At 48.2% G+C, this 15,519-nt stretch overlaps 2 protein-coding genes across 2 annotated transcripts in view; one reads left to right on the plus strand and one right to left on the minus strand.

The window, feature by feature from the left end:
* The window catches only part of MRPL27 (mitochondrial ribosomal protein L27), a 7,909-nt gene extending 1,591 nt beyond the window's left edge, over positions 1-6,318 (minus strand). The window contains exons 1-3 of the mRNA XM_008048471.1: positions 6,251-6,318; positions 3,468-3,599; positions 3,018-3,085 (exon numbers count right to left, since the gene is read on the minus strand). Of these exons, the coding sequence (XP_008046662.1) occupies positions 3,018-3,085; positions 3,468-3,599; positions 6,251-6,290 (240 nt within the window). The 5' untranslated portion in view covers positions 6,291-6,318. The remainder of the gene's footprint in view (positions 1-3,017; positions 3,086-3,467; positions 3,600-6,250) is intronic.
* Positions 6,319-7,994: 1,676 nt separating this feature from the next.
* Positions 7,995-14,645, plus strand: EME1 (essential meiotic structure-specific endonuclease 1). The gene is made up of 8 exons (XM_008048473.2): positions 7,995-8,775; positions 8,860-8,984; positions 11,559-11,645; positions 11,742-11,863; positions 12,073-12,193; positions 12,429-12,544; positions 13,934-14,123; positions 14,376-14,645. The coding sequence occupies exons 1-8, from the start codon at positions 7,995-7,997 to the stop codon at positions 14,550-14,552; spliced, it is 1,719 nt and encodes a 572-aa protein (XP_008046664.1). The 3' UTR covers positions 14,553-14,645.
* Positions 14,646-15,519: the final 874 nt, after the last annotated feature.

Here is a 15,519-nt window from a genome sequence, read left to right on the forward strand (position 1 = left end):
CTTCCGCTCAGCCTTCCAAGTAGCTGGAACTACAGGTGCGCGCTACCACGCCCGGCTAATTTTTTGATTTATTGTAGAGATTAAGTCTCGCCAAGTTGTCCAGGCAGGTCTCGAACCGCGGGCTCAGGCAATCCACTCACCTCGGCCTCCCAAAGCGCGGGATTACAGGCTGAGCCACCAAGCCCGACCAGTATTAAATTTTAATAAAATTCATTTAATCTTCACCTTGTGAAACAGGTTCCTGACTGTTTTTCAGATGAGAAATATGAAGCAAAGAGGATAAACAGTGTTGTATATACAGTTTTTCACTGTATATTTTGAAGCTTTTTTCTTTTAGAACTTTAGGTTGCATGTGTGGCGAGTTTTACCCAGGAGGTCCAGCACTATTCTCTGTCTCTCTGATTAAAAGAATGAGCTCCAAGCCGGGCTCGGTGGCTCAGCCTGTAATCCCGCGCCTTTGGGAGGCTGAGGTGAGTGGATTGCCTGAGCCCGCGGGTTCAAGACCCGCCAGGGCAGCAAGACCTCATCTCTACAATAAAATAAAAAAATCAGCCGGGCGTGGTAGCGCATGCCTGTAATTCCGGCTACTCGGAAGGCTGAGGCGGAAGGATCGCCGGAGCCCAGCAGGTCGAAGCTGCGGTGGCCGGGAGCGGCCACTGCACTCTAGTCTGGGCTACCGAGTGAGACTCCAACTCAAAAACAAAAACAAAAACAAAAAGAATGAGCTCTGGAGCCAGGATGCCTGGTTTAAATCCCAGTACTACTACCTACTCCTGGGTGCTCTTGGGCAAGTTACTTTACTTTACTGTGCCTCTGTTTTTTTATCTGCAAAATGGTGATAATAATAACTACTTTATAGGGTCATTTTGAGGATTAAATTATTATTAACAATAAGCAAGAGCTTAGAATACTGCCTTGCTCAAAACATGCTAGCTTTTATTGTTGTTAACATAGCCACACATCTAATGTATAATGCTCTAAAAAATAAAGCTACTACATATAAAATTAACTTATATAAAATGTAATATCTTTGAAATAAACAGGTTTTTATCAGCCTTTCTCTATTTACTAAATTACCAAAAAAGGGGTGGTGGTAGTGGGGGAAACTGATTACAAAGGAAACTGAAAGAAAAATTAAGCCGGAGGTGGTGGCTCAAGCCCCGTAATCCCTGCACTTTAGGAGGCCAAGGCAAGAGGATTGCCTGAGCCAAGGGTTCGAGACCAGCCTGGGCAACTTGGCAAGACTTCGTCTCTATAATAAATTTTTAAAAAGACAATAGCTGGGCGTGGTAGCGCGCGCCTGTAGTTCCAGCTACTTGGAAGGCTGAGGCAGAAGAATCGCCCGAGCCCAGTATGTCAAGACTGCAGTGGCTGTGAGTGTGCTACTATACTCCAGCCTGGACAACAGAGTGAAACTCCTACTCAAAAGAAAAATTAAAATAATGTCAAGGTATAGTACAGCTCTTTTTTTTTTTTCGGCTCTACAATAGCAGAACTGATCATACTTAGACAGAAACAGTTCTATCTTAATAAAGAACTTTGCGGCTGGGCTCGGTGGCTCAGCCTGTAATCCCGCGCTTTGGGAAGCCGAGGTGAGTGGATTGCCTGAGCCCGCAGGTTCGAGACCCATCTGGGCAACTTGGCGAGACCTCATCTCTACAATAAATCAAAAAATTAGCTGGGCGTGGTAGTGCACGCCTGTAATTCTGGCTACTTAGAAGGCTGAGGTGGAAGGACCGCCAGAGCCCAGCAGGTTGAGGCTGCAGTGGCCGGGAGCGGCCACTGCACTCTAGTCTGGGAGACAGAGTGAAACTCCAACTCAAAAAAAAAAAAAAAAAAGAACTTTGCTACCTCATAAAGTAATCCAGCTTGCTTAAACTGACACTCCTGCCTGATACAGATGTAATTCTGGCACACTGAATTCTTTTTCATCAAATTCAAGCTGACTTTCAACTATCTACTAATAAGTTATGCAAAAGAAAAATTACTAAAAATAACAAAATTCAATAAATTAAAATTAGTCTCCCAAGACTAAAACCATATTTTATTTTTATTTATTTGTTTTTTTGAGTCTTACTCTTGTCACCCAGGCTGGAGTGCAGTGGCACACTCATGGGCACCTCAGTGTCGACCTGCTGGACTCAGGTGATCCTTTCGCCTCAGTCTTCCAAGTAGCTGGAACTACAGACGCATGCCACCATGCCTGGCTAGTTTTTGTGATTTATTATTTATTTATTTATTTTTTTGAGTTGGAGTCTCACTCTGTCGCCCAGACTGGAGTGCAGTGGCCACTCCCGGCCACCGCAGCCTCGACGTGCTGGGCTCTGGCGATCCTTCCGCCTTAGCCTTCCAAGTAGCTGGAACTACAGGCATGCGCTACCACGCCCGGCTGATTTTTTGATTTCTTATAGAGATGAGTCTCGCTGCCCAGGCGGGTCTCGAACCCGCGGGCTCAGCAATCCACTCACCTCAGCCTCCCAAAGGCGTGGGATTACAGGCTGAGCCACCGAGCCTGGCTTTTGTTATTTATTGTAGAGATGAGGTCTCACCAAGTTTTCCAGGCTGGTTTTGAACCCCCCGGACTCAGGCAATCCTCCTGCCTCGGCCTCCCAAAGTGCTGGAATTATAGGCTGACCTACCATGCCCGGCCAAAAAATATTTTAAGTCACTAGACATCCTGTCCTCTAAGAACTGAGGGTTAGAAAGGAGAACAAAGAAGACAGGCTAATGTGATACCAAGGCAAAACATAGTGATTTGGGAGTTAGGTAGATCTGGTTCAAATCCCAGCATCATTTGTGCTCCACCACTCTCTAAATCTCTGGCATTTCACCTATATACAGGATGATACCTACTTCCCTGTGATGTGGTAAGGATGAAATGAGATAACATAGACATAGAAAATCAATACAACACTTGCCATTCAGTAAGTACTCAATAAATGCAACTGTTATTACTGTGCTTAGGGGCATGGACAGGTGGTTCTAGAAAAGACAAGAGGGGGCACAGAGCAACTTACGTGGGCACCTGGGTGCCAGCGGAAATGACGCTGAGTCCCAAGGATGTTGCCAGCATGAACATAGTGACCTAGAAGAGAAGTCCGCAAGTGTGCTGACTCTAGGCCCCAGCGATGGGCAGATCAGCAAACTGCCAAGAAAACATGATGCCACTATGCTGACACACCAGTCTGCCCCAACCAACACCTCCCAGGTGGTCCAACAGAAGTAGCACCTGGTTCCCCACCCAGCAGTCCTTGTCTCTAGTCACATGGCTAGGGTTCACACCTACACACTCCTCCTCAGCTCCCCAGACCCTTCAAGACTTATCTGCCCCTTTAATCTGGAGCCAAATGCTGTGGTGAACAAAGCAGAAAGGACTGGGCCAGACACAGGCAGGGTTTTTCTGCTCTCCCTAAGAGGCAGCAGGGTGGAGGTGCAGCTGGGAAATACAGGCCAAGGCACAGCCTCACCTTCCATTTTCTTGATGCCGTAGCGTCTGCCTGAAGACTTTCCACCGAGGTTTTTAGAGCTGCCACCTGTCTTCTTGGATGCATACCTGACAGCAAGAGCTGTAGCTGGAGGGGGCCTCAGCAAGGAAGTAACTGCAGAGAATTCAGAAACTGTTTAGACAGAGGCTCCCAAGCAGACCCTCTTTCTCTGCCTTAATGGCCCACTTACTAAACTGAGAGGTGGCGGGGAGGCGAGAAAGATATACAAGGGGAGCAGAAATGCCACTTGAGTGCATTTGTTTTCAGGGGCCACCTAGAAGTTCTTGGCCTTCTCCCACAGCAGAGGACAACTCACTCCTTGTATTGTCCAGGGTGTAAGCACTGTGTTGGGGGGGAGGCGAGTGGAAGGGAGCAGTGAAATATAAATGAAAAAAAATGTGGTCTGGGTCCCGACACATTCTTTTCTATTTATTTATTATTAAGTCAGAGTCTCACTCTGTCGCCCAGGCTGGAGTGCCTAGTGGCACGCTCATGGCCACCGCAGCCTTGATCTGATGGGCTCAGGTGATCCTTCTGCCTCAGTCTTCCAAGTAGCTGGAACTACGGTGTGTGACACCACATCCAGCTAATTTTATGCTTTATTGTAGAGATGAGGTCTCGCCATGTTGCTCAGGCTGGTCTCGAACCCCTGAGCTCAGGCAATCCTCTTGCCTCCACTTCCCAAAGTGCTGTCATTTCAGGCATGAGCCATCGCGCTTGGCTTACATTCCATCTTAATGTGTTGAGGACCAAATACTCCAGAGAAACACAAGAAGTCAGAGAGGACAACACAGAGCAGCCTACTTCAGAGCCTCACTCACCCTCCTGCCCCTTGGAGGGGCCAGACCACAGACTCGGAGGACCCAGCAACAGGACACCCAGAGAGAGCCTTCTGCTTCAGCCTCACCCACCACTTTCTTAGCTATCCACTCATTCACTGCATACCAGGCACTTGTAAACAAAAAGGGCAGCTGTCTGAAGCTGGTTCTCACAGATGCCAGCCATTTCAGAAGGCTAAGCCCTTTCTTCCCAAAGCCCATCAAGCAGAAGTCCACACACTGCCATTGTTAATCTGACTGCTCCATATTCATTCCAAAGTACTCAACGGCATTTATTTTAAAAGGAAAATGAATTAAAATTCATACTAAGATAGAAGCCTCTTGCTGTATGACAAGCCTAGGGTTGGCAGTCCTTGCCTTCAGTTCTCCAGACAAAGCCATGGTTTAAAGACCACAACAGGATCTTTAGAAAACCTTTGTGGGTCTCTGAAGCCTGTGAATTCAGAGATCCCAAAGTCTAGGTTTCTGACATTTTCAAAAGAACAGAGACTAGCTAGAGCAAAGGACCAGAGATAAGGACTTAGAGAGACAACACGTTAAATGCCCAGCACCAGGATCCACCTGCCTTTAAACATCTATTCATTCATTCACTCATACAATAAACACATGATATTGAAACAGAAAAAAGCCTAACTGGGAGCCCCAGAGCTTTTGCTTTACCTACAATAAGTCATTCACAAATCTTTGCTCTTTGACATACTCCCCAGTCTCCTCCTAAAATCAGTGGTATCACCATCTATCCAGCTGCTCAGGCAGAAACCAGAGTCACTGCAGATTCCTTCTTTCCTTGCCAAACATGTACAGTTCACCAGCAAGCTCTGGTAGATTCTTCCTCCAAAATAGATTTCAAATCCATCCGCTTTCCTCCAAATTCTCTGCCACCACTAACATCTTGGTTAAATCATCTCTCATTAGGCTACAATTCTAGCTTTCCTTGTTTCCACTTCTACTCTCTCAAATTTACTTAAGAGCAATAATTTGCTTCTCAAAATATGAAACTAGATCAAGTCACTCTCCTGCGCTCCTCACTCTACACAGGGCTAGGCATTCCGTCACGCTTTAGGTCTTTTTTTATTTTTATTTTTTGAGTCGGAGTCTCACTCATGTCCAGGCTGGAGTGCAGTGGCACGCTCACGGCCACCGCAGCGTCGACCTGCTCGGCTCAGGCAAACCTTCCGCCCCAGCCTTCTCAGTAGCTGGGACCACAGGCACGTGCCACCACGTCCGCCCGGCTAATTTTTTGATTTACTGTAGCGGTGAGGGCTCGCCAAGTTGCCCAGGCTGGTCTCGAACCCGTGGGCTCAGGCAATCCTCTCACCTTGGTCTACCAAAGTGCTGGGATTATAGGCAGTGAGCCATCGCGCCCTAGCCTTTGGGTGTGAAATGTTATCTCCTCAGAGGACTTCTTCATCCAATCTAAAGAAAGACACACTTTTTCTTCACAGAACTTGGCACAGTTCACAACTATTTTACTTATGTGTGTTTATTACTAGCTTATCCACTAGAAAGAACCGTCCGGGGGCTAAAGGCCATGTCTTCACGTTTTCTGATTTTCTGTACCACAGTGGCTGGCCCAAAGACCTCAGTGTGTTGAATGAGCAGATGAACTTTCGGAGCTCCAATGTGCCAGAGTTATTCATCCTTTTTACGGATGAAGGGATCCACACAAACCCCAACCGCCAGGGAAGCCGTTAATAGTTTAGATGCAGAGGAAGGACAAGTGCTTCACAAACTCCTGCACCCCTGGTGGCTCCAGCCAAGATATGTCACTAAATCGACGACAGCGCCCTCAAACCTCACGTGCACCACGCATTTCCCCTCGCATCCAGGATCCTCCGCGGGAACCGGTGTCCACCCCTCGCCCTCCCTGTTGGCTCTTAACCCCGCCTCCACCCTCGCCCTGATGTGGCTACGGCGTCCCGTTACCGGCAGCCCGCGTCCTCAGCGCCAGCACGGCCGACGCCATGTTCGCCTTACATTCGCTTCCGGTCTCGGAAAGGTTCTGCTTCCGCTACCGGGAGTCTACTTCCGTTTCCTGCGCAGCGGTTGAAAGAGTGGCGGGAGAAAGTATAGGTGAGCGCGCTGGGTCGCGGGGCGGACGGCTGAGCACGGTTTCCCTCCCGAGCGCCGCTCTGCAGGGTCCTGATGGCCAGGGCGTCCGGGGCCTCTGCAGCGTCCATTGGCCTGCGAGGCGCAGAGCTTACGGGCGGGGCAGGGTCACCCGAGGCCCGGGGTGTCCGGGATGAGGCCCCTCCCTAATCTTCCAGTTTACGTCACTCAGCCAGCAGGCGCCAGGCCAGATACTGAGCTGAGCGCGGGAGGTGCATTATCTCATTTAATTCTCACAACCGTATACGCTTAGTACTATTATTCCTGTTTTACTAAAGAAGAAACGGGCCCAGGAGGTTACATGGCTCATCCTGCATCACACCTAAGGTGCTAGCAAATGTTTGTTCAAGAAAGGGGTCTTGGGCATGGCTCAGCAATATATATTCCTAGGTATATATACGCAGGAGATTTGAAAACATGCCCACACAGAAACTTGTACATGAATGTTTACAACAGCATTATTCCTAAGAGCATAATAATAATAATAATAATAATAACAACAACACTAAATGCTCAAGTGATGAATGGATTAAACAAAATGTGACATAGCCACACAATGGAATATTCAGCCATAGAAAGCAATGAAGTACTGATGCATGCTACAACATAGATGAATCCTGAAGCTATTGTGCTAAGGAGCCAGACATAAAAGGCCACGTATAGCCGATTCCATGTACATGAAATATTCGGGCTAGGCAAAACCACAGAGACAGAGTAGATTTGTGGTTGCCAGGGGCTGAAGGGAGGGAGGAAATGGGCAATGACCACTTAATGGCTATGGGATTTCTTCTTGAGATGATGAAAGTGTTATGGAATTAGATAGCCGTGATGTTCACACAACATTGTGAATATACTAAAAACCTCTGAACTGTACAGTTGAGGATGAATGTTATGGTATGCAAATTATGTCTCAATTTTTAATAAGGATGAGTTTGGACATCTTCATTTCAAATGAGATCAACAATGGAGTGGTGCTGAATTTTGTTACTACCCCCATTAAAATTTTTTTTTTTTTTGAGTTGGAGTCTCACTCTGTCGCCCAGACTGGAGTGCAGTAGCCGCTCCCAGCCACCGCAGCCTCAACCTGCTGGGCTCCGGCGATCCTTCCGCCTCAGCCTTCCAAGTAGCTGGAACTACAGGTGCGCGCTACCATGCCTGGCTAATTTTTTGATTTTTATTGTAGAGATGAGGTCTCGCCAAGTTGCCCAGGCGGGTCTCAAACCCGCAGGCTCAGGCAATCCACTCACCTTGGCCTCCCAAAGCTTACAGGCTGAGCCACTGAGCCCGGCTCATTAAAATTTTTAATAGTAATTCTACTTTGTTTATACCTCACCTTGACCTAGAAGGGTTTGAGGAGGATTCCTGTTAGACTACAGGGAGTTATAGTTCCAGATTAAATGTGTTGGGACCATGTTCAATTTCTGTTTCTCTCTTCTTTGTATCTCGGGTTTATCTTCATAAAGCTTGGCTATAGAACACATCTAGTGGACTGAGTTGAGTGTGCCAATCTGTGTCTCATCTTTCTTTTCCTTTTAGGGAATTGATTAGCTAGCACATATTGATGGCTCTAAAGAAGTCATTACTATCACTGGATTCCAGTGACAGTGACTCTGAGGAGTTACCAACATTTGCCTTTCTGAAAAAACAACCATCTTCAACAAAGAGGCAGTCTCAAAGGGAAGAGAAGATTATAGTGGTTGACATCTCTGATTCTGAAGTCTCCTGTCCTCCACTAGGGTTGAAAGATTCACCACCTGTCCCAGGGACAGCTGAAACTATTACACAGACAGAGGCAGGCAGGGCGCCAAGCAGTGGAAGTGAGGATGAAGAGGAATTTATTCCCCTGGCAGAGAGGCTTGCATGTAAGTTTCTGACCCACAAGCAGCTGAGCCCTGAGGCCTCCAGCTCCCCAATTAAAAGTGTTTTGGATCATCATAACAATGAAGGAAAATCATGTGACAGGAAAAAGCAGCCCTCACCAAAGATCTCTGATGTTCCCCTTCATGGTACACCAGATAAGAGTACATCAGATAACAAGGACCCTATCTTAGACAGTCCGTGCTGTTCGCTTCTAGCCTACCAGTCTGTCTTCCCTGTCCAGAGTGACAGCTTGACAGTAACCAGGACAAATTCTGACATCCTTCTACCTCGAAAGAAGACCAAGCATAGTGAGAAGGCCCAGGGAAAAGGCTTGCAGGGATGCTGGCAGCAGAGACAAACAAGCCTGAAAGAAAGCACCCTGAGACAACCAGAAAGAAAGAAGAAGGCAGCCCTGGTTAACAGGGTGAAAGCCCAGAGGCCAGAGGAATGCTTAAAACACATCATTGTGGTGCTGGATCCAGGTTCTCCTCGCATCTGTCTTCACTCTATGCTGAGTTGTCTGCTTTCTGGACCACCCACTGACAGTCCTTTCCTATCTGTTGCAGTGCTTTTACAGATGGAAGGTGGGGGCCGGGTCCTCGGAGCACTGCAGTCCATGGGGTGCCGCTGTGTGATTGAGGCACAGGCCGTGCCTTGCAGTATCACTTGGAGAAGGGCTGGGCTTTCTGAGGTAGGGGTTTTCTGGCTGACATCTCTTCTCCCCATAGAGTTACAGGATAAATATGCTCTTGTTTTAAGAGATATATATATATCTCCATCAGTCAGGGCCCCAGCAGGAAAACAGATGACACACTCAACTTAGGATAATTTAAGGAAGGTTTAATAAAGGGACTGTTTTCCAGGGTATGGGCAGGGTAAAAGGAAACTATAAGAGACAGCACAGTGCTTCAGGAAAATAACAGTGTAACTTGGGGTTTCTCGACCTCAGTACTATTGATATTTTAGATCAGATAATTCTTTTTGTGGGGGCTGTCCTGTGATTCACAAAATGTCTAGCAGGATTCCTGGCCACCAGATGCCAATAGCACCTGTCTCAGTTGTTAGAATCAAAAATATCTGCCAGCTACTTGGAAGGCTGAGCAGAAAGATCACCGGAGCCCAGCAGGTCGAGGCTGTGGTGGCCAGGAGCGGCTACTGCACTCCAGTCTGGACGACAGAGTGAGACTCCAACTCAAAAAACAAACAAAAAAAAAATCTGTCCTTTGTGAGGAAAAAAAATCACCTCTGGTGGAGAACCACAGGCATAGCTGTTAACAGTTAAGGAGAAAGAAACTCAGAGAAGTCTACCTTGAGAGAAGCTTTGACCTTCAGTAGAGGGGTGGAGCAAATCCTAGTGACCCCATTGGGTGGGAGCCAGAGGAAGAATAGCTGATTTCACTTTCCTTCCTTCCTGTCCTTGACTGGGGTTCCCCACCAGTCACACCCTGCTGGAAGCCAGAGGCCATGTGGCCCTTGTGATGTCTGGAGAGGTCACCTCCTCAGGCAGAGAGCAGAGTGCAGCAGAGGAAGATCATCTGCACAGGGTTCTTGGTTCTCTAACTGGGCTTTGGGAATGGAGAGGTTTGTGTTTGAATCCCACATTCAAAGCCTTATTGCCATGGCCCTGGGCAAGTTATTACCTTTGTGTTTCGGCTGCCTCATATATAAAATGAGGACACAAAATTAGCTGGGCGTGGTGGAGCGCCTGTAGTTCCAGCTACCCTGGAAGGCTGAAGCAGAAATATCGCCTGAGCCCAACAAGTCGAGGCTGTGCTGGCTGTGAGCGTGCCATGCACTCCAGCCTGAGCAACAGAGTGAGACTCCAACTCAATAAATAGATAAATAAAATGAGGACACTGTTGTGGTGACAGTGAAATCCCCGACCCAGCACATCATAGGCACACAGTAGGCGTTCCTTTCCCTATCCAGCTCAGGTATAGTTCCTGTACCTAGCACTTTTCTTATCTATGAATCCAAAATACTCCACCCCTCATTTTCAGGAGTTGTAGATGAAACGTTAAGATTTTTTTTTCATCTCACCAAAAGTATATTTTTTAAAAAAAGATTTGTTCTCTTTTCTGAATCGTGTAACTTTCTCAGTAACATAGGATAATTATCCACATTTTTTACTTTGGTGATATTAGCAAAACTTTATATTCACAGAGCAGTTTATCTTTCTTTTTTTTATTTTTTTGGGTTGGAGTCACTCTGTTGCCTAGGCTGGAGTGCAGTAGCAGGCTCACAGCCACCGCAGCCTCGACCTGCTGGGCTCAGGAGATCCTTCCACCTCAGCCTTCCAAGTAGCTGGAACTATAGGCACTCACCACCATGCCTGGCTAATTTATTTATTTATTTTTATTGTAGAGATGAGGTCTCACCAAGTTGCCCAGGCTGGTCTCGAACCCATGGGCTCAGGCAGTCCTTTCACCTCTGCCTCCCAAAATGCTGGGATTATAGGCTTGAGCCACAGTGCCTGGCCAGTTTATCCTTTCAAGACACTTCTGCATTCTCCCATGTTTGGATCTCAGTTATCCTATAAGGGAGGCATTCTCCCCACACCACAGGTGGGGAACTGGGGCTCAGAGAAGTCAAAGGCCTTGTCAAGGATCATAGCCCGATCTAGAACCCAGAGCTCCTCCCCCTACTCTGCACTGTATTATGGGTCTTGCTTTTGCTTACAGGGACTCAATCAGAAACCTTTCTACAGTCCTGCACCCAGTTATTCCATAAGACTGTTCCGCTGTAGAACTGTTGGCTTGAGGCAACCTTTGTATTGATCATGCTCTAGCTATGATGAAGCAGAGATGCTCTCACAGACTGAGGTTTCCCTTAGGAAACATTCTTAGGATTCTTATCTTTGTCACATAAACTGTGTTTGTAAGGGCTACTCAGTTAGTAGTAACTACCTTCAAAGCCATAGTCTTTATTTGCACTAAATCCTTTGGAAGAGTTTCCCTTCCCTCCACTTCCCTACTCAAAATGCATGGAAAATACCAGCAGTTATCGCTCACCCTCTTTCAGCTTGCTAACGTTCCTTTTTATTCACCCTCTCTGAGGTGCAGGGCACTGAGGTTGAACAATTGAGGGCCGAGGAGGGACAGGATCATGGGTGGTTGTTTCTTGCCATCATGACTTCATTCAAGAAGGAAAAGGATAATGTCAAGAGGCAGGAGTGAGTTCATTCAGCTGGAGGACCCGGGCTACTCACAGGAGCTCAGTACCTGCTGACCTCCCTCCCAGTGCTGTGTTCTGGGTCCTTTGGCAGGATGGAGAGGACTGGGTGGAGGAGCCAACAGTCCTGGTGTTGCTCCTGGCAGAGGCATTTGTGTCCATGATCTACAGCGCAAAGCAGGTAGGCAGAGCCAGCTGGTGGGGGCTGAGGTGTGGAAGAGAGGGCTGACTCTTACTGGGGGGCAAGTATTAATGCAGTTTCTGTCACTTGGTGCAGGGAAGTCTGGACCACACAGAGAAAGCAAAGGAAACACTTCAGGACTTTGTAACTGACATCACAGCAAGGACAGCAGGAAAAGCTCTGTCACTGGTGATTGTGGATCAGGAGAAGTGCTTCAGGTTTGGATCCGTCCTGTCCTGGAGACTTCATGTTAAAAGGGGCAGTTCTTGGGCTACAGGGTGAGTTTATTCACCCTAGGTATGGGTCACTCTGCAAGGCAGCCTGTCCCTGACAAGCCCTGTGGGGTGCTCTGGTATAACCTTCTTGCATCTCTTCTGCCCGGGCGCAGCCTGGCACTGCTGTCCTCTGATTTCTTCCTCTGCTCCAGTGCTCAGAACCCTCCAAAGAGAGGGAAACAGCAAGTAGTACGTAAACAGGCCAAGGAGAAGCAGCAGAGACAACCTGAGGCCAACACAAGGTCCGTGGTGTCCAGGATAGACATGGAAGAGGTAAGGATGTCCTGTTGCCTTAGTCAGGCTGGGTGCTCACAGGCCCTCTAACCAGCTTTGCTATTATAGAGAACAAAATGCACACTGCACACTGCTTTCTGCATTGGCACTGAGCAGGAGAGAAGGCACCAAAAGGAAACAAGGGGCTGGGGTGTGGCTTCAGGGTTAGCGAGAGGACGTCCACCTCGTCTTGCTCCACCCCTGCAGCCCATCACAGCTCTTGGTTGGGTTCCAGGCACTGGTGGATCTGCAGCTACACACAGAAGCCCAAGCTCGCATTGTGCAGAGCTGGGAAGAGCTGGCTGACTTCACATGTGCATTCACAAAGGCTGTGGCTGAGGCACCCTTCAAGTGAGTCTACCCCCGACCTTCTGCCAAGTCCAGCCTCTGTGCTGGGCCTTGTCCTGTACCATGACCCTTACAGCCAAAGAAAATGTCCCTTTCCCATATTTCTGCAGTCAGCCCATTGTCTCTAAAGCTTGAAGCAGGAGCTTACCTCATTCTGGAGATTCTTGGGAAGAGCCTCAGGCCCAGGCCCTTTGAAAACACTCCTGGCCAGGCTCGGTGGCTCAGCCTGTAATCCCAGCACTTTGGGAGGCCAAGGTGAGTGGATTGCCTGATCCCGAGGGTTCAAGACCTGCCTGGGCAACTTGGCGAGACCTCATCTCTATAATAAATAAAAACTAGCCGGGTGTGGTAGTGCGCGCCTGTAGTTCCCGCTACTCGGAAGACTGAGGCAGAAGGATCGCCGGGGCCCAGCAGGTCGAGGCTGCGGTGGCCAGGAGCGGCCACTGCACTCCAGTCTGGGTGACAGAGTGAGACTCCAACTCAAAAAAAAAAAAAAAAAAAACACTCCTTTAAGTCAGGCTGGGTGGCTCAGCCTATAATCCCGCACCTTTGGGAGGTGAGTGGATTGCCTGAGTCCGCGGGTTGGAGACCCACCTGGGCAGCGAGACCTCATCTCTACAATAAACAAAAAATCAGCTGGGCATGATAGTGTGCGCCTGTAATTCCGGCTACTCGGAAGACTGAGGCGGAGGATCGCCGGAACCCAGCAGGTTGAGGCTGCAGTGGCCGGGAGCGGCCACTGCACTCCAGTCTGGGTGACAGAGTGAGACTCCAACTCAGAAAGAAAAAAAAAAAAACACTCCTTTAGCTTCTGTGAGTGTGTGTTCTGCAGGTTGTTGCTGGGTTACCAGTAGGCATTTTACCAGGATTCATTACAGGTCGGATCACAATGCAATAAGCCCAAGCAGAGCAAACTTTTAGCCTACTTAGTTCAAGGAGTGATCATAGTCAATTTAAAATGAATAAAGGACCTCAGAGGCAATCCAGTCCAAGTTCCTCATTTTATACTTGAGGGAACTAAGGCCTGAAGAGGTTGACTTGTCTAAGTTCCTAGCAAGTTAGAATCAGAAACAGACTTGACTGCCAGATACCTAGTCTCTTTTGCTTACCTCTGTGCACACTGCTTCCCTGGGCAATGTAGCCATCACAACAGAAGCAAACAAATCTGGTACCTTCTCTTCTAGTGAAAAGAACTAGATGTAATTTTTAAGGGAATCAGCTACTAGCATTATGTTTGGGAACAAAGTGAACACTCAAACTGCTCAAGGCTCAAGTAGGTCAGACATTGCGTCCACCTCTTCTGAGGTCAGTGGAGAGAGAGTTTTTCAGGTCCCAGCTGAGGAACAGACGGAGAGTAACAAGCAACTCACAGCCCAACTGTGCTGTCTACAGGAAGCTCCGAGATCAAACTAGCTTCTCCTTCTGCCTGGAGGGTGACTGGGCTGGTGGAGTGAAGGTGGACCGCTCTGGCAGAGGACTCGCCCTGGTCTGGAGGAGACAGATTCAGCAGCTGAACCGAGTCAGCCTGGAAATGGCCAGTGCTGTTGTGGATGCCTATCCCTCCCCACAACTCCTGGTACAGGTATGCCACCCCTGGGGTCACCGCCCAGTGCTCTGTGGTCTCGGGGCCCCCAGATGATGTCCATGGACTGCACTGTGGTGCTCCCAAGAAGGCCCCAGTCAGCAGTGTGGGTTTGCTAAGATCAGAATTGTTGACGCCAACCCAGGGGAGGACAGGTTCTTATTCTCTGGCATAAGCTCAGTACTTTCATTGTTCAAGGAGGATGGATAACCGCAGATGGTACTGTATTCAGAGGTCATTTACCACTTTCAGGCTTATCAGCAGTGTTTTTCGGAGCAAGAACGCCAGAATTTGCTTGCAGACATACAGGTACGCCGGGGGGAAGGTGTGACAGCCACCTCCCGCTGTGTTGGGCCAGAGCTGTCCAGGCGCATCTTCCTTCAGATGACTGCTTTACATCCAGATCTTTCTTTAGAGAGTGCTGAATGATGCTAGCCCTCAGAGACAAGACTGAAAGGCCGGAGACTGTCAACTCCCCAACCTAAAAACCTGGCTGCAATGAAGAGACAGGCACAAGCCTGGGTGAAGCTGAGTTTCATGGTTTGTGAAAGCCTCCCTCTCTGTTATCCCAAGGCAGAAGACTGAAATACAAAAATCAGCTGCCCCGTCAGTCCTCAAAACACAAAGAATCAAAGACAGACCACTCAGACATATTTAATAATTGTAGAAATCCAAAAGAACCAGCATCAAATCTTGAAGTCGTGAGTGAACCTGTGGGTTGGCTTGACTAGGCTCAGCCATTGCGCTGCCTCAACCAGCCAGAGAATGGGGTAGATGACTATGCTGACTTCTAGATTGTCTTAATCTCACTGTATGTATTTTGTTTCAATAAAGCATTTGTCCCAGTGGCTCTGGAGCTTGGAGGAAGACTAAAGGAATGTGTAGTGATTGAGTAAGGTGTGGACCTACATGGCAGAGGTATGCTGGGGGGAGGCTAACAAAGTCCTTTCTTCCAATAGCAATTCAGGCATGAGTGGTAGTTGTGTCTAATTGGGCCACTAGGGCTACAAGGCTGGACCCTGCCCTCTTTGTCTCTGAGCTGTGACAAGTTCTCACCCCTCCCAGGAGGGGCAAGGGACTTGCAGTTGGGAGTTTTCAGTGAATGAGCACCACGACACGGTCACTTCTGATCCCTCTAGTCAGCTGTTGTGAAAAGATGAGGCAAAAGAGGCAAGATGCTGAATCTAGCAGACAGGAGGATGGACTGTGCTGCCCTTGTCTATGCTAGTCACTAGCTGGTGCATCACTTCTCAGCTCCATGATGCTACTGGTTTCCCTTCGTTTCCTGTTTCCATTCATTCATTCCCTTCAGTTATAGTCTAGAATCAAAAAATTCTAAATCTCAGTGCCTAAGAAGCTGATGCTTCAAAACCTGCAAAAAACAGGTTGCCTTTGA

Source organism: Carlito syrichta, unplaced genomic scaffold (assembly GCF_000164805.1).
Source record: "Carlito syrichta isolate Samal-C Ts95f unplaced genomic scaffold, Tarsius_syrichta-2.0.1 Scaffold123630, whole genome shotgun sequence".
Lineage (NCBI taxonomy): Eukaryota > Metazoa > Chordata > Mammalia > Primates > Tarsiidae > Carlito > Carlito syrichta.